Below are 21,819 nucleotides of genomic sequence, written 5' to 3'. Positions count from 1 at the left end.
TTGAAGTAAGGATAAAAAAAAAATTCGCCAACCGAGAATAAATCCTGATTGCTTTTCCCATGCGAGAGCCGTACAACGTCATTCGGTAGACGATAACAACTTGTTATGACAATTTCTTTGGCGAGTTGACGTCGACGGATAAGAGTGAAATTCGCACACTCCGTTAAGACGCTGCCCATCAACGGAGGACAGCTTGACAGCTGCAACATAACGCAGTTATATTGAAAGATAATTATAACTTACTCACAACTTTCTCAGTACTCGGTGCATTTCAACCTGCAGCTCCTCTCTCGCGAGCTTTGAGCACCATGCTTGCAAGCTGCAACCTCCGGCACGATTCCTCGAGTTCAAAACTTGAAAATTAACGGTGTAGGCCGTACCTGGCTCGTATTTCACCCCGCAAACTACTCGACATATCCGCTCGTCTACCGCGATACGACTTCTCAGGTCGGTAAACGAGCTTTTTGGGCTTTCCGTGAACTGGTTGATTTAATTTCGAGATTTTCGGACAGCAAATTTCTATCGGTTTTACAATCGTTTGGAACCATTTGCTGACTCGTATTTCGGACACGTCGAAGATGGAATTAATCATCTGGGAAAAATGCTTTCTCGGTATGCAGCCGGCAAAATAGTGGCGCCTAGCTGATACAGCCAGTCAACGACTCGGTCTAAAATGCGAGACGCATTGGCCTGCGGCCAGACTGAAAAGCTTGGCCTACAGAATTGCCGGGGAGGTGTTGCAGGCCGGAAAAAATTTTGCCAATTTTTCTTATGCATTAACAATCATGTTTTTGCGCGACATCAAAGCACCAGTTGAAAGTGATGTACATAGCCTCTGCGAAAGTGCTCTACGGCATGAAAGAGTTCCGTCGTTTTTTTTTTCTCTCCTCTTTTTTTTTTTTGGGCTTACCCGTGGCTCTAAAAGGCAGTAGAGTATATCGTAGAATTGGCCCGCGGCTCACGAGAGGATTGCGTGGATATTTTGTCACTTATTTGTTTATCATTATTCACAACCACTTGCCAGGTATCTTGTCTGATTGATTATATTCCGTGTGATTTGAGGCAGTTTTTGCCCGAAGGATCAATCGCGGCATCATTATTCTCTGTTGAAAGTCATGTAGACACTTTAGTTACACGATCGGATATGCTGATTTTCAGGTTAATTTGAATTTTTTAATACATGTGTATACATATTCATTGATTACAGCGAGTTCCACCGCTTCGAGTAGAGGAACTGATCGAGGATTTGAAAGATGGAACGCGCCTTCTTGCCCTACTTGAAGTTTTGTCTGGGGAGAAACTGGTGAGAATTAATCCTGACGTAAATAGAAACGGCATTACCGTATTTGGTCGCGGGTAATCAATCTGGAGCGACTGGTTCTTGCTAATCATTAATCCCGTATCGATGCTGTACTTAGTTAGTTTTTTTTTTTTTTACGTGAAGAATTCCGGAGTAAATGGATTGTCGCGTGATGTCATTCGGACTTCATACTGACTATATGAGACTACAAAATATCGTTTGACAAAAATTAAGACGTATTCTGTCAACGGTTTTTCGTATATTCCTTCTTCTTTTTGTTTAATTAGCATAGCATGAAAAATTCTGATTGTCTGTGAATTTGAATGTTGAAATGCAATTTCAGCCGGTTGAAAGAGGACGTAACTTAAAGAGACCTCATTTCCTCAGCAATGCAAATACGGCACTTCAATTTTTACAGAGCAAAAAAGTGAGTATAGATTGCTTAGCGTACATAATAATAATAAATCCGAATAACTGGATTAATTTGTGAATATGCACAACAGATCTTACCCTAGCAATTTACAACACACTGGCTATACCGTGGACGTCGTATTTTCTTTTCAGATCAAATTAGTGAACATTAATTCATCCGATCTAGTGGATGGACGACCTCCGGTAGTATTGGGACTTATTTGGACCATCATCCTGTATTTCCAGGTATTTTAGATCAACCAGCTATTTTCGTTACAGTATACACGTCATTAGTATGCGATAGCTGCTTCTAAATAGCGCATAACACATCCTGAGTATGTTGAGCACAGTATTATGATCGGGTTGATTTGGGGTTGTCCGGTGAAGACGTATGAAACCGAAAGTTATGATCAAGTCAGGTACCTAATTGATTCAAAATTCTGACTGTACTTGAAGAGATTCACGCATTTTCCTCACCTTTTACGATTTCTCGTAAAGTCACCTTCGTTTCACGAAGAAAAAGATATTGACCGGGCGAATCGTGAATTTATTCAATTTTTATCCGAGTTAGCCCGATCGAGCTAGGTCGAAAAATGCAACGTTGCTAACTTTATCTATTCTAACTAACAAGCTACGATCAAAGGATCGAAGGCGGGTGAGTAGCCAACAAAGCGTAACAAACAGAGTAAAGAGATATATTAAAAATGGGCTTGCGAGCGCCCGTGCACACTGCATCATTCTTGCATGCCTTGCGCGACACATTTTAGAACGCACGCTAGATGTCGAAAATGCAGTAAGACCCGCGCAATCACAAGACCTCTCCTTCTTCTCTAGATCGAAGAGAACACCAGAGCCCTCGAGTACTTGGGCCAGACGTGGGGTAGCCAGAGCAGCCTTGACAGCCTTGGCACTCAGGGTTCGGCGGCAAACGAACGCCGCCGACAGAGCAGCGAGAAGTGGAAGCAGGGCGCCAGGAAGACGTTGTTGCAGTGGGTGACCAACGCCTTGCCGAAGTAAGGATTGGACCTCGATGACAGCCCGCATCGCGAAGGAAAGGCGCGTTCAAGGCGACTCAACGCACGTTTTCTGTTCACAGGGACGCCGGAATCCAGGTACGAGACTTCGGGGAGAGTTGGAGGGATGGAAACGCGTTCTTGGCCATAATCGACGCCATCAGAGCCAACCTGGTCAACATCGCCGCCATGCGAGAGGCCTCCAACAAGTCTCGTCTTGAGACGGCATTCCAGGTCGCTGAAACAGAGCTGGGAATCGCCCGACTTCTCGACCCCGAGGACGTTGACGTGCCGCGTCCCGACGAGAAATCCATCATGACTTACGTCGCTCAGTTTCTGCACAAGTACCCCGAGCCCAGAAGCACGGGGCCTGACTCGTTTGCCGCTGTGCAACAGGAGTACGACTCACTTTTGGCCTGGCTCAACGACAGGACTAGACAACTTGAACAGCTCGATAGAACCAACGCCTTCCCGATGAGCTATCCGGTGAGATGAAACATCTAATGTTCGCGAAGTGTTCTACTCCATTCGTTTGTTACAGGCTAATTTCATTCATTTTCGTTTTCCAATCAAGTTTTCCATTCGTTTAAATATTGAAGATACTTCGATTACTTAGCGTTTATTTTGAGAAATTTTGCATTCAGGAATACATGCTGTTCAGAAGTGAAACTGACGACAAATCAGTCAGTTACCGGAAACTTCAGAATCTTGTCGATACTCCGAGCATGATCAGCATAACTCGAGACTCTTGGAGACAGATTGAAACCTTATGGAATAAAATGGAAATCCTGGTAAGTCACGCAAGCATGCAATTGTCACTTATGGTCTTTAGTTTTTTTTATTTTCATGATGCTGATGATCGAAACAATGATTTTATAATCTTCGTATACAATTTCTTACGACAGATGCTACGCTGGCTTTGGCTTCTGGATTCATCGCTCCCCGGTGAATTTGGAGAAGTGGGAAGATGGCTGGCTGGAGCCGAGCAAATCCTCAAATCGGACGGTGACATCCCAGATGAAATGACGGAGGAGACCGCAAGTATAATTTCAAACAAGCTCGAAGAGCACAAGAAATACTTTTTGGACTTGCCGGAGGTTACGGAGAAATTCCAAGGCATTAGAGGATCTCCTGTCGCTCAGCAAATCTCTCTGGAACAACTGGAAAGCATAGCTTCGAGACTGGCGACTTTACCGACTCGCGCTGCTAAGCGCAGAATCCGTCTTAAGTTCCTAGAACACAAATGTTGTCTGATCGCGTTCCTATTCTTAGTCGAGACGAAATTGAAGGGCTGGAGTGTGAAGTACGGAACAGAGGATAAAGTTCATCAGATGCTCGAACAGTACAGGAACTTTGTCTCGAGAAATAGAATATTCCAGGAATTTCAGAAGGCGTATTTGGACATGCAACAAGTCGTTGAGGAGTACAAGAGGGAGGGAGACGTTGGTGAGTTGACGAGATAACTCTACGTATTAACGTTAGAATCACATAATCATCGTCACAGATATGCGGTAATTACGTGATCTATGACTTTTTTCTGGTGAAGAAAAAAAAAACAAGTAAAATTCTCGTACATACATCTTTAGTCGAGAGGTCACGCGGCACGTTTATAGTTATCTAAGCAAGTGTGATAATGGCTTGGCGTTCATCGGTATTTTTATTCCACTGACGCGTTGGACATCAATTCTTGAGTTACGACGTATCGAGTGTTAGATCGGTAACACTGCTTTTTAATAGATAGAAGATAGATTACAACTACTTAGGAAGTTTATTACTCTTGTGTTCAGCTTCTTTCGATTTAGCGCCGATAAGGCCATTATGGTATAAGAATTATTCGCAAGTGTGTCGGAGGCACTCCTTACAATATAAAGCATTATAAGCTATAAGTCCATTTCAGAATACTGCCTCACCTTCATACATACACAAAATTGAGTAACGTTTAAGCTTTGTCACGGATTTATTTATACCCAATGAACTTATGAATTGGCATTTTTTTTACAGACCGGCAGGAATCCATCAGTGCCGATCGATTTATGCGAGAGACCGGTGAAAAGTGGAAAAACGTATCAATGGATTTGCGCTGTGTGCAAAGTATGCTTGAAGAAGTTGTTGCATATTGGCGTCGCTGGGCCACGGTGGCCGACGATTTTGAATCTTGGCTATCCAAGGCTGAACCGGCACTAGAATTACCGGATGAGGAACGAATGGAGTTCTTCCAGGACATCAGCGTGCGGAAAGATAAATACCAGCAGCTATCAGACACTGTTAGCTTCCTCATAGCAACCTCCGACGAACAGGTTGCTCTTCAATTGAAGGACCGGTACACCCGAATGACATCGAGATGGGAGAACCTCTTCTCCGAAGCGAAGCAATACATGCACGCCGGAGATTTACTTAGAAATAGAAAGGACTACAGAGCGGGAGTTGAGACCTTGCAGAAATGGTTGAGAAACGCAGAATCAGTACTATCCACGACGCAGCTAACTTCGACCGAAAGAATCAAGGCCTACGGAGAACAGCTTCAACTTTTGCACAACGAAGTCGAAGGAATAGAGGAGTTGTTTAGGAACATTAGTAAAAAGTTCCAATGTCTTATTCAAGACATGTCACGGGAGGAAGTCGATAAGATGATGAACACCTTGAAGAAAGAGAAAGAGGCTCTCGTCAAGGTCCGCGCTTTGATACCGATGCAGCTGCACTTGTATCACCAGCTTCTCGTTCAGCAAGAATCCTTGGAAGCTGGGCAGAAGGAAATCTCCAACTGGTTAGACGAGGCGGAACGTTTGTTGACCTCAATTAATCTTGCGGGAGGCAGAGACGCGGCTTTGGCTCACCTCGATCGTCACAAAGCATTTTTCTCACGGACATTGTACTACAAGTCCATGTTGGAATCTAAGAACAAAGTTTTCTCCAGTATGGTGAAGTCAGTGGACTGTCAGGCGAGTACAGAGGTTGCCGAAGGAGGAGCTGCTCTTCGTGATTTGAACGACCGATTTGCTCACGTTTCGCAATCAGCACAGATATGGGAGCAGCGACTTCAAGAAGCCGTGCGCTGTTGGACGAAATTCCGTGAGTGTGAAAGACAGATTTCGGAATGGCTTTCTGCTGCGGAAACCTTGATAAACGACAAACACATCGACAGTCGTCAATCCGTGGAATACCACAAGAACTTCTTTGGGAAGGTTAACGAAAAATGGATCCAGGACTTGATCAACGCGGGTCAAGATCTCAGGAACGCTCTACCGGCAGAACAACAGGCTCCGATCGTCGAGGCTTTAAACAATCTGCAAAAACGTTGGAAGGAAGTCTTAACATTTGCACCGCTTCATCTGATGCGACTTGAGTTCCGCCTTGACGAGGCTGCCTTTTTACAGTACTTGAAAGAAATTGAGATGGAGATTAACTCGGAACAACAGGCACTTATTAAAAACGACGATGTTGGAGGGATCGTCCAACGAAATACGGAGTTCTTCGTGAGTCGCGGTGTCGTTTTAGAAGTAGAACGCTGCCTGCAAACCTTGAAAAAGATCAGCACGGCTTATCATCTCCTTAAGCCAGACGACTCAAGTCTTAATGAAGCAACTCAGAGAGCAGAGAATCAATGGGAAGACACGGCACAACGCGTTGAAACCCTGAGGGAACAACTGCGCAAAGTGCCTGAACAATGGGCTGCTTACAGACAAAAGTGAGATTCTGTTCATCATTTCTAGTCATAATATATTTCGGGATAATGTTTCATAATATGAACCGCGATATTAAGAACGCCTTTGTTAAATTTCATTAAATTTTGCTCTTCCTTTGATCACAGGTTTAACGAGATGGTGCACTGGATGGACCACGTTGACAGCACTCTGAGAACTATTTTACAGGAAGTGAGCTCCTTGGAGGAATTCGAAAAAGAGAAGACGGTATTCCAAGTAAGTGGAGTTATCGCTGATTTATTTATGTTTCGTCGACGATTTACTGAGTAGATTGTATTTCTGTCCTGCTAACCTGGATAGCTTCACACGGTGACGGTAAATATGGAGATTAGATGAGTTTACGATTAGTTACTAATTACATCTACTTTTTTTCGCGATAATGCCGGTTATTCACATTACACATTTTTGACGTCCAATTTGTTTGTTTTCCAATAGCAAATATGCCGCGAGGCTGACAGCAAACGAGAGGAGATGAAGTGGTTGGTACAGACTTTGGATAGCCTCGCCTCGAATCGTTCGGATCACGAAGCAATATCTGAGCAAAATCAACTGGAACAACTTATCACGCGTTACAAGAACTTGATACCAACAATTGAGATCACGATGACAAAGACGGATATCTACTCGAAGAGTTATACCTACCGGAAAGAGGTCCGTGAGGTTTGTACTTTACTCGAAAAGGTCCGCGAGCAATCTACTGTTCCTGTTAAACCCGAAAGTATCGAGATCTTGCGCAAAGCACTTTCGCACCAAGAGACGCGCCTCACTCAGCTGGAACAACAGAGAGCCAATATTGTCAGTATGCTGCAACGTGGAAAAGACATACTGAAAGATCAGCACGCACCGACCTTCGTGTCCTCAGAAGTCCAGCAACTGGAATCAAGCTGGAATAACACCTATGGGCAGAGTATCGAGGCTTTGAAGACCTTAAAGAGCACTCAGAAACTCTGGAGCAACTATCAGCAACAAAAGGAGGAGGTCTTGAATTTGATAGAGCAGGCAGAAGGCGAACTCAGGGGCGTCGAGACGGGCTGTCATGATTCTAACCAAATGTCTGCCGACCTTCAGAGTAAACACGAGCTGAGTATCACGTTGCGCAAGGCTGCCGAAGAGATGTTGAAGAAGCTGAGAGATGTTTACAGCAACCTTTCAGAGGTTACCGCACCCGAGAAGAGACCCGTTTTGGAAAAAGAAATCACTGATGTAGAAAAAAGGCTTCACGTCACCCTTGAGACTGTTCAGGAACGGGTCGTTTTTCTACAACAATTTAATGCGAAGTGGACCAAGTTCCAGGCCAGACTCGGTGAATTACAGTCTTGGACACAACAGAGTGCACCGCAACTTCTCGCTCAGATACAAGAAATATCAACATCTCCGGAGGAACGTGTACGCAAAACCGAGAGCCTGCAAAAACAGATATACGAAAAAATAACCGTGTTGAAGGTTCTCGACGAAGAGTCTTTGCAGTTGGTAAAGGGTAAGTGTGATTCTCTAGTGTAGCAATTGTTATGAAACAAGTATATACACGGTAACTGATTCTCTTTTACATTTACAGATGACAAGGACAATCTTGAGGCGAAGAAATTACGTGCGGAAATTATAGAACTTCAAGAAGCTGCGAATTCTTTGAACAAAAGTATAGTGTACCAAAAGGAAATGGCTGGTCGCAATTTGGCTACATGGAAAGAATATGAAGTTGGTATTCAGCAGCTCAAGCCTTGGGTAGAACAGGCCGAGATCAAAGCAGCTACGATCGGCTCGAAACCGTCCACGCTTGCACAGGCAACCGAAATGCTGTCAACGGCAAAGGCCTTCGAAAAACAATGCGAGGAGCAGCTTCCACAGGTCCAAGAACTGTGGGTACTTAGCCAACAGATCGCGGGTAGAACAGTCGCACCTGACGAGGTGGATGCTGTCCATACTCGGTGGAACTCCGTCCACGATGTAGCCATCCAAACAGCAACTAAACTGGACAAACTAGTATCGTCCTGGAACACGTTTGAATCAGAGGCAAAGGAATTTGACTCTTGGCTGCAGGTTAGCGAGAAGGGATCTCTGGAGGAGCCGAACGTAAAGACGCCGGAGACGGTGAAATTAGAACGAGAACTTGCTCGTTTGAAGGAATTCAACAAGGACATATCCGACAGGCAAGCCCAATTGATATCTCTGACGCAGGTCTCAGATCACATCAGTCATGGCCTGGCGTTGGAAGGTGCAACTAATTTGAAGGGACGGGTGGTCGAGATGAAGGCTCGCGTGAATAAGCTAGCTGACATTGTCAGAGGCCAGATAAACCAAGTATCAGACGCTTTACTTGCCCGACAAGAGTTCCAGATTAAACTGACAGACTTTGACAACTGGATGTCAAGACTGCGAGCAAACATAGCTGAGATCAGCGATGTGAACGCTGATAATGTCGACACGAACCTGCAAGCGGTACACGCGTATTTGCAGGAACATTCTGACAAGCAGCCCAGCTTTGCTGGCATTTACGAAGAGGTAAAGCATCTTTCGGAACAAAGCTCACCGGAAGAAGTGGCAGCGCTGAATGAACTTTATTGCTCTCTAGCTACGAAGTACCAGGCTCTTGAGGACGATCTGAATCAGAAAAAGAAAGGACTCGAAAAATGGGCGGAACTTTTGAGCTGGCACGCAGACACGAGTGCCCAGTTGAGTCACAGTAAGTATCAAGTCGATGCCCATAAACCAACTGTGTCTGACTTGGAAAGGTTGACATCAGAATTGCAGACGATGTCGACTAAGATTAACACTTGGAAGGTACAAGTACCCCAGGTGGACACTTCGATGGGTGTGCAAGTGCGCGATAAATTGGAGAAACCACTGACAGCTTCCGCTTTGGTGCATGAACTTGAAGCCAAGGCTGTCACTCTGCAGACTGAACTCGCTACGAAGCGTGACAAACTGGAAAATTTAAGTGCCCGTTGGGATAACTTCAGAAAAACGCAGCAAATTTTAACAGAAGAAATTACCAGAACACAAACCACGCTCCAGGATATCACCATGAAGGTTGATACCTGCGAAAAGTTGGCTCCAGCGGTTGAGCAGATTGAGCAACTAATCGCTGATCATCAGCAACGTGAACCGGACAAGGAAACTCTGCATCGTGAGGGAAATACCCTGATGAAAGAGGATCAGAGAGCTGTGACTAATATCCAGGTTGTCTTATCTTCGACAGATGCCAACTGGGAGAAAGTTAATGAGCTATTGAGAGAGCAGAAGAATAAATATGCCGATATGGATGGTGGTTGGAAGCAATTTTTAGAAGCTAAAAAGAAGCTATCCAGCCATCTTAAACAATCAAAAACATTGTGCCAATCTATACAGGAAGTGCCAAATGATATAACGCAAGCAAGCGCTGCTCTTGACAAGCATAAGAAAGCCGCTGATATGCTGAAGAAGGGAAAGCAATCCTTGGAGAAAATGGACAACAAAGCGCAGCAGTTAATCAAGGAAGCGTCACTAATGCCAAACTTTAAGTCTGAGCTTATAGAAAAAGACCTCGCAAAAATGCGCAAGCAGTATCAGGACGCGTATACAAACGTCGTGGAGAAGACTCAGATTTACGAAACTCAGGTGATCATATGGAAGCAAATTGATGAAGCAAAGTACGAATTATCGAGGTGGTTGAGTGACACAAATGAAGCATTGATGAGTGCCTGCAAAAATTTATCTGATGCTGAAAATGGGCAACTGAAGCTTGCCAGGTATCGCGACGAATTGCCGGCTCACCAATTACTCCGACAAGGCATTGCAGCGAAGACTGCCCAATTATCGAAAATGAATAACAATGCAAGTATACCCACACTGAAGTCCCTCAGTGATTTGTTGGACGATCAATTCAGGGTCGTCAAGGAGTCAGCAGATAAACTGGAGTCCGTGACTTCGTCATTCCATGAAAAAGAGAAGAATATTCGAGAAGAACTGAAGCGATCTGGAGAGGCGATTTCGAAAATTCGTGAAGACATTATTAAGTGCGATGATCTAACGGGTGAAAACACGAAGATTCTTGCAAGGATCAACAAATGCCAAGCGCTAAAAGGCGAATTGGAACAAGCCAACAATGCTCTTTCTGCCGTAGAGAAAAAGGTAACAGACATGTCCTCGGAATATCCAGCTATTTCCAAGTCTACGTTACCTAAGGAACTTCAAGCACTACAGCAACGTCATGACGGCGTGGCCAGTCATGCTGATAAGGTAAGCGCCACTCTGGTAGCCTTCTTGACAAAGTTGTATCACGAGAAATTTGGAGCCCTGCAACGCATGGTGGCCACACATAAAGAAAAGGTAGCTTGGTGTGAACCGGAGCAAAGTAGTGATCGGTATAATCTTGAGGTGAAGATGGCTTCGCTCATTGATGTAGAGACGGGAATATCTGATTGCGAATCCCGTAAAGCTGACGTGGATAATTCACTAAAGTTGTTGGAGTCAGTGGAGAGTAAGGAAACAATGGTTGGATTAAAGGCAGAACGCGACAAGGTTGCTGCGGATTTGAAATCGCTGAAGAAAAGTTATTCGAAGATAAAACAACTCTTAGATCGCAATATTGCTCTGTGGCAACGATACGAGCTGATGTCGGAAAATGTTTCGAGTTGGTTGAAGGAAACTGAGAATAAAATTAGAATAGAAAGTAGTGTTCAGGTAACTCTCACTGATGTTGAAAATAAAATCAAGGAAATAGTTGAGTTCCAGACAATTGTCTCGAAGTATGAAGCGGAAATTAAAGAATTGAGTAGCTTGGGCGAAGACATTCTTAAAGTGAGCCCAGAGTCCCGTGTTGGCCAGTACGTAGGTCACTTGAACACTCGCTATCAAGCTATTGTGAAATTTTTATCATCGCATTTGGAGCGCCTTGAAGAAGTTGCAAGAGGTCGCGACCAATACCATGTTAATGTTAAGGAACTCGAAGCTTGGATTAAAGGTGCTGAACAGAAATTGAACAAGTTTGGTGAGATCTCTGGACCAAAGGCTATAACCTTCTATCAATCGCGATTGAAAGAACTGAAAGGATTCGCTGAAGAACGTGAGAAAGGTCAAGTAATTTTGAATCGTACTGCAGAAGCTGGTGAAGCTCTGTATTCCAGAATCACGCCAGAGAATCGAGAAACCATTAGAACGGAGTTACGTAATCTCAGAAATCAAGTGGAGTCATTGACGGACCGAGCTAACGTTATTTACAAGCGAATTGAAAGCGATATGATGCACAGGTCATCTTTCGAGGACAAATACTCTCAAGTCAAGCAATGGGTATTTGATGCTCAGACCAAACTCGCAGAAAAGTGCCACCTCTTGCCTAACCTTCAAGAAAAGAAATTGGAACTCCACTTTTTCCGAACAATCGCTCAGGATGTGAACGTGCATAGAAATATCTTGCAACAACTTCAGGACAGACTTCCGACCATGTCAGATGACGACGCAGCTGAGATGTTGAAAAACGTGATCGACGCATACGATCAGCTTTCGGAGAATGTTGAAAACAAGATTAGTACGTCAGAAAAGTATGTGGCCAACCATGAATCTTACTTGCAATCGATTGAAAAGATGCGAGACTGGATCAATACTCTGGTAAATGAGGCATCGCCTGTCACAGATGATTTAACTATCGACAGAGACACTGCAAAGGCAAAAATAGCCCTCATAGAAAATATACTTCAACAAAAGCCTGAAGGAGATCGAATTATGAAAGAGGTTACCGACCAGTTGAACGTCGTACTGGAACAAACTTCGTTGCAAGGACAGCAGCCTCTTCTGAAGCTACACAGCGAATTGAAGTGGGACGAGTTTATCCAGAAATGTCTCGAATCTCGAGACAAGTTGAATCAACTTTTCGACAAGTGGGCAGAGTTTGAAAAGGTCGTCGAATCGCTGGAAACGTGGATAAAGCAGATGGAACCACAAGTTAAAGATCAGAGTTTGAAGAGTACGGAAGACACTAAGCGAATTCACCTGCAGAAATTGAAAGGACTGGAGGAAGATATAAATGCGAAAAGTGGAGATTTTAACGCCGCTGTTGAAAAAAGCCAGGCAATCGAAGGTGAGTCAGAATTGGCCACGAAAATATCACGACAAGCAACGAGATATCAAGCTATAAAAAATCAAGCAAAGGAAGCAGTCGCGCGATACGAACAATTCGTCAAGGAGCACAAAATCTTCAATGAGAAGTACAACCAATTCTTAGAATGGGTTCGTGACGTTGATAGGGAATTGAAAAAACACAGTCAAATCGTCGGTGACTTATCGGTGTTGCAGACCAGGCAGAAGAACATACGTGACTTGGCCGACACTCGAACCAAAGAAAATGCTAAATTTGAATCGGTCATAGACCTTGGAGAAAAATTGTACGCTCATACATCACCGGATGGTAGAGAAATTGTTCGTCAGCAGTTGCGTAACTTGAGAACCGTGTGGGACGGTTTCTCAGAGGACTTGCAATCCGCGATGCAAAAGTTAGATCAATGCCTGATGCAATTTGCTGAATTTTCACTTTCTCAAGAGCAACTTACCACGTGGCTCCGTGATGTGGAACGTGCCATGCACCAACATACAGAGTTAAAGTCATCTTTACAGGAAAAACGAGCTCAGCTGCAAAACCACAAGATAATGCATCAAGAAATAATGTCTCATCAGGCCTTGGTGGAATCTGTTTGTGACAAAGCTCAGCAACTCGTTGATCAAACAAAAGATTCGTCGCTCAATGTCTACCTGCAATCCATCAAGCAGCTGTTCCAGAATATTGTGGGTAAGTCACAGGATCTGTTGGAGAATCTGGAAGACTGCGTCGACAAGCACAATCAGTTTAATGCACAGTGTAAGAGTTTCACTGATTGGTTGAGCGGTGAACACGAAAAACTGCTGGAGTGCAATGATGTCACGGGAGAAAAGGGTGATATCACTCGCCGACTTGCGACTCTTGCTGTTCTGAAGGACGGACAAACTCAGGGAGCTAATCGTCTTGCTGGTCTGAAGGAGCTAGGCGCAACTGTTTCGAAGAGTACCGCACTAAAAGGACAAGAAGTCATCAATAAAGAAATTGCAAGTCTGGAAGCCGATTTGCACCAACATCTGAGTGAGATCGGTAAGTTTGGAAGTCAATACTGTCAACGCAACCAATTGTGTGTGAAAGGCTAAAGCAATTCAATGAATATGTATCTGTGTCTGTGATTCTAGAATCGGTGGAGAACAAGCAAATTGGTGCGCTCCAAAAGTGGCAAGATTTCGAGGACCAGTTGGAGTCACACACTCGATGGTTCCGTGCAATGGAAGCTGCGTTCCGAGATCAACAGCTTCAAGCCACTCTGAAAGACAAGGAAAGTCAACTGAGTATCTTTAAAGATAAACGTGAATCTATTGCGAAACAGGAGCGAGAAATTGACGAATTTGTCGATAAATCTCACGGTCTTCTTCACGCCAGTGGTGTAGATCGTATTAAACCATTGATTTCTCAGATTAGTAACAGGTAAGCAAGTGGTTTGAAAAAATAATAAGTAATGTACCTGATATAAACTGTTTTTCAATAACTTGTAACTGATTTTATCGAAGGTATCAATTACTTCATGTGCTGAGTAAAGAAGTGATCCATCGATGCCAAACCCTCGTCGACGATCACCGAGCTTTCCAGGACAAGCTGGAGGCCGTTAACGCCTGGCTTGGTCCATTGGAGCAAAATTTGGCTGGTTTAAAAAAAGAGGAGGTCGGTGGTAACCTCGAAGCAAAGGGGTCTCGCCTACAGGTTCTTCTTGCAGAGCGGGAACAAGCTGAACATCGTCTAGCTGGATTGACAGCCGCAGGTGAAAGAATTCTTCCGGACACATCGGCTCAAGGTCGAGAGGTTATCAGACACGAACTTCGCCACGCACGTGAACGATGGGACAAATTGGCTGAGGGCATTAAGGAACAACAGAAGAAACAAGATGCACATTCGCTCCAATGGTCCAGTTACCAGGACACGCTTCAACAAACGCTGGCCTGGCTGGACAGTATGGAAAGAACTTTGAAGCAGGACTCAATGGCTGTCTGGTCGTCGCTACAAGAAATCCGATCCAAGCTGCTGAAGAACAAGGTAAGCAATTTTCGATGCTGGCGAGTAGTGGCTAGAATGACATATGTTTGTTTTTTACTACTTCAGACAATCCATCAAGAGATCCTTGCCCACAAACGCATCATCGAAGCCATATCTGAAAAGGCAAATGCTTTGGCTCAGAGTGCCCAAACACCAGCTGACATTCAAGAGAAAGCAAAGTCGATTTCTCAGAGGTACGAAAAACTCGGAGAAGCCTCTCAGAAAGGAATTTCCAACCTCGAGGCGCTCTTAGAGATATTCCAACAATTCCATGATCTTCAGAAGGCCTACCAAGATTATCAGAAGCAGCAATGGGAGAGACTTGCTAATTACACTGACTACACCGGAAACAAGGCGGTCTTACAGACTAGATTAGCCAAAGTGATTGAGATACAGGATAGTCAAGGCGAAGGTGAACTTAAACTCCGTGTCCTCAGTGATCATGTAGCCCAAAGCGCTGGCAACCTTCCGCCAAGGTCTCAGGAATCCATGGAAAGAGATTTGACAAATCTTAGGTCAGTTATAAAAGTCTCAGAACCTATTGATCTGAGTTCATTCTCCCAGTACGTGGCATTTTGATTTGACGTCGGCTGACGTTTGATTTCAGATTTGAAAACAAAAAGTTTACCACAGCTGTGAGTGATGTTATTCGCGGAATCGAAGAACGAATTCAACAGTGGAGCGAGTACGAAAACTCTTTGGACAGATTATTGGCTTGGCTCTCCGAAGCCGAAGCTTCTCTGAAGAATTACACTCTGCGTAATACAATCGAAGAAAAGCAGGAACAACTAGAAAAATATCAGGTGAGACAAACACTGTTGCAGCTTTTGCTGTCGGTTCGAAATGTCCAAGGCCCATGATAATGAATTCCGCGAGTCGTTATTCGACATTATTACACATAGTGATTTGCCAAAAAGAACCCTACGCAAGTTAGTCACATACCACTCAACGTAGACAAAAAATTGGAAGTTGCAAGACGTTTCCATTTCAACATCTTTTTCTCACGCTTAGTCAACACTAAGATTAGAACACGAAAAAAAAGTGAATGAAGAAGTGCTTGCTTCGAATAGATTTTTTCGCACGATAATTACTCACGCGCACTTATTCGTCGTTTAAGAATATTTACGTCAACGTACAGATTTTCTTCGCATGAATCTCGATTATAACTAAGTGTTATTGTCGTGTATACCCTTTTAATGGCTTATGCACGAAGAATCCTTCACACGTACCTAATGAAATGTCTTAGGATCTGCAAAAAATAACGGAGTCTCGAGGTTCAGATGTGACGGAACTGGTAGCGCTGGGTGACCACCTCGATCAAGTAAGAGATCACACTCTCTGGCTCCATCTGTAGGGCCCGAAGCTTGGTTGGGCTTGAATCGGCACTCTAGGGGCTGGGGCTCGTTGCAGTATTTTATCAATTACTACTCACTTACACGTTGCATTGCTTTCAGGGAACCATTGAGTAGGCTACTTTCTTCTCGTATAATAAAGCTTCCAGCTTTCATCGGTGGCAGTTGTCGGCGGGAATGCTTCGAAATTTTTCTTTTGTGTAGTACAACAAGTTTACTTGTATCGCTAAAAGTGGAATAGTATCTGTATCCACTTGACTTGGTAATTTATCTTGCTAAAAAATAAACATGACTGTTGTACTGCACAGCAAAATTCACGGAATCGGCGTCTCGTTAAAGTGGGATCTTCGGCATTCATTGAATACACTTTAAGACTCTTTTTACAGTACGGATATATCCACAGATTCAATCTTCAACAACGCGCTGATTCCGATATTGCTTGATGTATAAGTCATAGGCATAGTATACTTAGGCCCTGCATAGACAATAGTCTTTACTCAACAGAGACTGATGATCACTTTTCACCTTGATGACAAGGGATAGGCAAACGTCGATTTGTTGCACTTCTGAATGTGGGTCCTATTTGTTATTATGCCCGTGTCGTTGAAAAGCTTCCAGGCTTGATCACTGTGTCTTTCTGTTTTGTCTTGTAGGAGGATCGCACTGTGGCGTGACTGGAGCATCTATGCCTCTTTTTCTCGCTACCTTTGTTTCTGGCTATTTATCTCTATGTTAACGCATATGAAAATTAGTCTAACCAGAAAGTAGGCAGGCTTACATTCATTCATTCAATGATTGGTATACACCAGAAATATGTCACGTACACAGTAAAACCAAATAGATACCTACATGAGTTTTACCAAATTTTATCCAAGCATATTTTCTTAAATTTTTGGTATATTATTATACAATGTCAGTTAGTATTAAACACGGGTACCTTCCTTTTTTAAGATACTGGTTTCACTTTTAAAGAAATCTACACGTTGATTTTCATAGTTCTACCTCCCTATACTCGTGACACATTGTTACTTCGTAAATAAGTCTTGCATTCACAGGATGTACCTCGTAACTCTTGACATGTGACATGACATGGTTCACTATAAAGAAAATACTGATGGTGAAAATGGTCCCTATTACAAAGTGAAGAATACTCTTCCGAAATCTATACTCTGAATTTTTCTTTCTTTGATTAATCGACCCGATTTACCTGCAGAATTTTCTGTCATTCATTAGAGAATAAAGCATTTGTTTTAATTCGACTTGATTTCCAGCTGCTATCAATAGACGACTGCTATGTTCACGACATTTATCAATTCACTTCACTCGTTTAGATGGCATTGGCATGTGGGTTTAATGGTAGAAATTTAACATTTGCAAAGAAATTCTTCTTTTCGTGACACTATGATTATACAGAAAGTATAAATAACCCGGAAGTAAACGCGCCCTAATATCATTATGTTTTCTGCAGTCATTGATCGTGAATTTGCGCCACAATGAAGCCGAGTTTGACAAAATGAGCGATGACTCTTCGGAACTTATACAAATTAGTGGGGAAACAAGATTCTCCGCAAGCGTTCAGCAGGTCACGTCTCGTTTCCAATCCATTCAAACAACTGCCAAGGTACGTAACTACCGTTCTTCATGATTCGCGTATTCATTGTATCAATTCAACTTTGTTCCGCTCTAAATACTTGTTGTCTCGTTGTATAGGAACTGATAAAGAAGTGCGAACAAGCAGCAGCTGATCACCAGGCCTACTTGGAGCACTACAAGCATTGTTCAGAATGGCTGGCAACCGCACAGTCGAAGTTCCAAACTTCTCGAGATGGAATTTCGGGAACTCGTCAGGAGTTAATTTCACACAGTAATGCATTGAAGGAGCTTTTGGCGCAGCAGGCTTCAGCCAACCTTCTGGTAAACAGTACAGTTGAAGCTGGCGAGCGCCTTTATCCTACCACTGGAGTGGAGGGCAGAGAAATTATCCGGCAGCAGCTTCTGGAGCTCCAACAAGCCATGGAAACGCTCTACGATGGCGTTGCGTCCACAGATCGTGAAATACAAACGAAACTCTCACGCTGGTCAGGCTTTGATGAATGCAGTGACGGATTCAAAAAGTGGCTGGAGGAAGTCGAAGCACAGCTACCCTCAGAAATCGAGCTGAAGACAACCTTGGATGAAAAACGTGCGCAGCTTCAAGTCTATCGCACTTTTCTGCACGAGACTCAGTCTCATCAACAAGACCTGTTCAATTTACGCGACAAAGCGGACAGCCTTCCAGATCGCACAGACAAAATTGACCATGTCCTCGATGAACTTTCCAAAAAACATGCCTTCATCCTAAAGCGTGCTCAAGGTTTCGTTGAAAGATATGAAGCAATAGTGAGCGATCATCAGCAGTACAGTAAGGCTGTTCTCGACACCCACGAATGGCTAGATGCCACTCATAACGCAGTGAATCTTTGGGGAGATGCGGAACTGGAACGTGTTTCTTTGCACACGAATCTCGACCGCCTGCAGAACCTACTGCAAAGTCTTCCCGAGGATGAGCCACGCGTTCAGCAGATACGAGCGCTGGGCGAAAAGGTAATACCTGGAACATTGGAATCGGGACAAGTGAATATCCGTTCGCAGATCGACTCCTCTCAGCAGGAATGGGAAGGGTTGGTATCCGCTGTAAAGTCAACTATCGAAGCGTTGGAAAACAAGCTTCAACAGTGGAACGAATTTGAGTCATCGAAGGAAGCATGTTTTGCTTGGCTACGTGAAACCGACACCAAACTGCACGCGGTGGATCTGAAGTCAACTCTGCAAGAAAAGAAAGATCAGTCAGAGAAACTTCGCGCTCTTCAGGGTGAGGTCAGGGCTAAGGAACTTGAAATAGACGCAGTCACAGAGCGAGCTCAACAGTTGCACAAGAACATCACATCACGGACCTCGCAAATATCTGAACTTGGAATAAAGTATCAGCAAATATCGAGCAAGGTTAAGGATCTCAACAATCGTTGGCAACAGTATTTCACCAGTCATCAAGAATTTGACCATCACTTGTCCGAGTGTATGCAGTGGCTTGAAGACATCAGAAATAAATTGGCTTATTGCTCCGACCTTAGCGCTTCGTCGCAGAAAGACTTGGAGAGTAAAATGGAAATCATCCAAGACCTGCTCTTATACAAGGAAGATGGATTCTCAAAGGTTCAAGGCATCGTTGAATTGGCCCAGACGGTACTCGCGAATACCGCACCGCCTGGACATCAGGCGATAAACGACGCTCTGGCCAAGCTTCAAGAGCAATGGAGTGCCTTAGCTTCGAAAATGCTGGAAACCAAGACAAACCTGGACGATTCTATAAATAATTGGGCTGGTTTACTCGAACAAATTCAATCGATTAATAAAACCGTAGAGTACATGCAGACTTCGGTTAACGAAATATCACAGTTTCAGTCTACAATGTCTGAGAAGCGATCCCAATTAGAGCGAATCAAGACCTTGGAGGAACGCGTCCGTTGCGAAAATATCGAAGTCGATAGTCTCAAGGCCAAGGTCGCCGAGATGATAGCTAGCGGACAACAAAGCCTAGCTGCCTCACAAGCACAGGACATTCTAAACAAGTTTGACTCCCTATTTGAGAAAATCAAATCGCTTCTTTCTGAACGCGAGGATCAATACAAAGACCACCGTCTTTACAAAGAGGCACACGACGATCTTATCGGCTGGCTCAGCCGTGCTCGCGAAAAAATACCATCGATGAAGCAACGATCGCTCAGTGATAAACTTGCAATTGAAAACGCTGTTGCTCCACTTGAAAGTCTATTGAATAAAAAGGCTCAGGGTGAATTGCTGGTCGAACACCTTCAGCACACTGGTGAAGTGGTCTGCGCAAGTACCAGTGATCAAGGACAGGAAGTAATTCGAAACGACATTCGTGCACTCACTGAGAGTTTTGAAGGGCTATTTAAAGGTACACTATTTTTTTTTTTTGAAAACTATTTTATCTCGAAGCACATTGAATAATAACGTCTGAAAAATTTTAATTTCTGTTTAAATATTATTCAAAGTTGAATATAGGTTTCGATAATTGCCATTCACGAGTGAATCCTATTTTTATCGGTTTTCTAAATCATTCTCTTATTATTTCCATTTCTAGACATCAAGCAACAGAAAGATCAACTGGAAGCCACCGTTAGTCAGTGGCGAGATTATAAGGACGAATACGAGAGACTCAGTGACTGGCTGCAACAATTCGATATCTTAATAAAGGCACAGAAGAACGCTCTCTTACCAAACGTGAAAGAGAAAGAAAAGCAGGTGAAGGAAGTCAAGGAAATACTGGAAAACTTGCTCAAGGGACAAGAGCAAATAGACAAATTCAATAAGACTGCATCGGGGTTGTTATCTTCACATCTTGACACATACGTGAACAACCAACTAAGGCATTTGAACTCCAGATACCAAGTACAAGTGAATCTTGCCAAGGATGTCGTTAAGAAGGTGGAAACGAACTTTGCTCAACACCAAGAGTACGAAACAAATCTCGGCAAGGCTCACGCATGGATTGAGAATGCTAAACAAATTATTCGCCAAGGTACCGAAGCTGCCTCTACAAGCAGCCGGGATGAATTACAATCCAGACTGAACAAAATACAAGAACTCCTCAGAAAACGGGAAGATGGACAAAATTTGGTACATCTTACCGTAAATTGTGGCGAAAAAGTGATGCGTAACACGAGATCTGACGGCCGTGAAGAGATCAACTCACAATTGAAGGAAATCCAAAATGATTGGGAGAGATTGGTGAAGAAGATATCGACGACTAAGGTCCACTTGGAGACCAGCCTTCTTCAGTGGGCCGATTATAGCTCTTCATACTCGCAGTTACAGCAATGGATTAACGACCGTGAGGCAAAACTACAGCAAGTTTGCGAACAGAAGGTATCGAAGGCCAGGAAAGGTCTGGCTGGTCTCAGTTCACTGGCCATCGGTGAAAGGAAGGCCAATCTGCGCCAGACGAACAGCATCGTTCAAGATATCGTTGCATTCGAGCCTATGATTCAATCTGTAACGACAAAAGCTGAGGATCTTCAGCAGGCAACGCCGGCAACAGAAATATCAATCAAATACGAAACGCTTAGTAAACAAGCCCAGGAATTGTATGCTAAACAGAAGGAAACCGTCGAACAGCATCAAGCATTCATTGATAGTGGTAATGAGTTCATTCAATGGATCCGTGTTGCGAAGGAACGGTTAGGAAAATGTTCGGAACCTACTGGAGATAAAGAGTCCCTTTCTAGCAAGATCACGCAGCTGAAAGTGCTGGAGAGTGAACTTCCAGAAGGCCAACAGAAGCTCGAGAAAGCTCTACAACAAGGTAACGCTGCGTGTCAAGTGGCTGATGCCGAAGATAAAGAAATTATCGAGGAAGAAGTTGCTCTTCTCCAAGAAGAGTACGATAATTACGTGTAAGTATTAGACTTGGAAATTTGATCGACGTTTAGCGTAAATTGTAAATTGAATATAATCGAACTAATCAATTTTTTTTTCACAGCGATTCCTTGAACAGCACCAAATCTCTGCTTGAGATTGGTATAGTCAAGTGGACTGAATATGAAGATCAGTTTTCTGAAGCCTCTGATTGGTTAACGCAAACTGAACAGCTGGTGCGACCATACAACAAGCTACAGGATAGCCTTGAAGAAAAGAAAACTGTACTAGAAGAATTTCAGGTTCATTTGCAGACGTTGTTCGATTGGCAGAAAGAATTGGATCGTCTTAATATGAAGGCACAGATGCTTCTCGAAACTTGTGCTGATACCAGAATCTCAAATGCTGTTACTCAGCTGACCACAAAATACAATGCGTTATTGTCACTGGCAAAGGAAATTATGCGAAGATTGGAATTACATTATCAGGTAAGTTTGATACCAAGTTGAGCAGTTTAAACATTAGAATTCGAAATTATTTTATTCTA

The 21,819-nt window shown here is 43.6% G+C and overlaps 1 protein-coding gene across 6 annotated transcripts in view; it reads left to right on the top strand.

The window, feature by feature from the left end:
• LOC124301690 (nesprin-1) overlaps positions 1–21,819 on the top strand; it is a 137,703-nt gene that overhangs the window by 45,853 nt on the left and 70,031 nt on the right. For 2 of the 6 annotated variants that reach the window (XM_046757059.1, XM_046757060.1), the window contains 22 exons: positions 1,208–1,303; positions 1,644–1,727; positions 1,865–1,957; positions 2,343–2,366; positions 2,546–2,724; positions 2,808–3,210; positions 3,369–3,515; positions 3,630–4,170; positions 4,726–6,409; positions 6,533–6,641; positions 6,726–6,740; positions 6,861–7,902; positions 7,981–13,518; positions 13,611–13,899; positions 13,983–14,502; positions 14,569–15,017; positions 15,110–15,305; positions 15,749–15,823; positions 17,323–17,475; positions 17,565–19,812; positions 19,999–21,310; positions 21,397–21,760. In XM_046757059.1, coding sequence (XP_046613015.1) covers positions 1,208–1,303; positions 1,644–1,727; positions 1,865–1,957; positions 2,343–2,366; positions 2,546–2,724; positions 2,808–3,210; positions 3,369–3,515; positions 3,630–4,170; positions 4,726–6,409; positions 6,533–6,641; positions 6,726–6,740; positions 6,861–7,902; positions 7,981–13,518; positions 13,611–13,899; positions 13,983–14,502; positions 14,569–15,017; positions 15,110–15,305; positions 15,749–15,823; positions 17,323–17,475; positions 17,565–19,812; positions 19,999–21,310; positions 21,397–21,760 — 15,561 coding nt within the window. The remainder of the gene's footprint in view (positions 1–1,207; positions 1,304–1,643; positions 1,728–1,864; positions 1,958–2,342; positions 2,367–2,545; positions 2,725–2,807; positions 3,211–3,368; positions 3,516–3,629; positions 4,171–4,725; positions 6,410–6,532; positions 6,642–6,725; positions 6,741–6,860; positions 7,903–7,980; positions 13,519–13,610; positions 13,900–13,982; positions 14,503–14,568; positions 15,018–15,109; positions 15,306–15,748; positions 15,824–17,322; positions 17,476–17,564; positions 19,813–19,998; positions 21,311–21,396; positions 21,761–21,819) is intronic. The other 4 variants (XM_046757062.1, XM_046757057.1, XM_046757061.1 and 1 more) reach the window with 2 other exon arrangements.

Source organism: Neodiprion virginianus, chromosome 3, assembly GCF_021901495.1.
Source record: "Neodiprion virginianus isolate iyNeoVirg1 chromosome 3, iyNeoVirg1.1, whole genome shotgun sequence".
Taxonomy (NCBI): Eukaryota; Metazoa; Arthropoda; class Insecta; order Hymenoptera; family Diprionidae; genus Neodiprion; species Neodiprion virginianus.
This window is presented reverse-complemented; position numbering and strand designations above follow the sequence as displayed.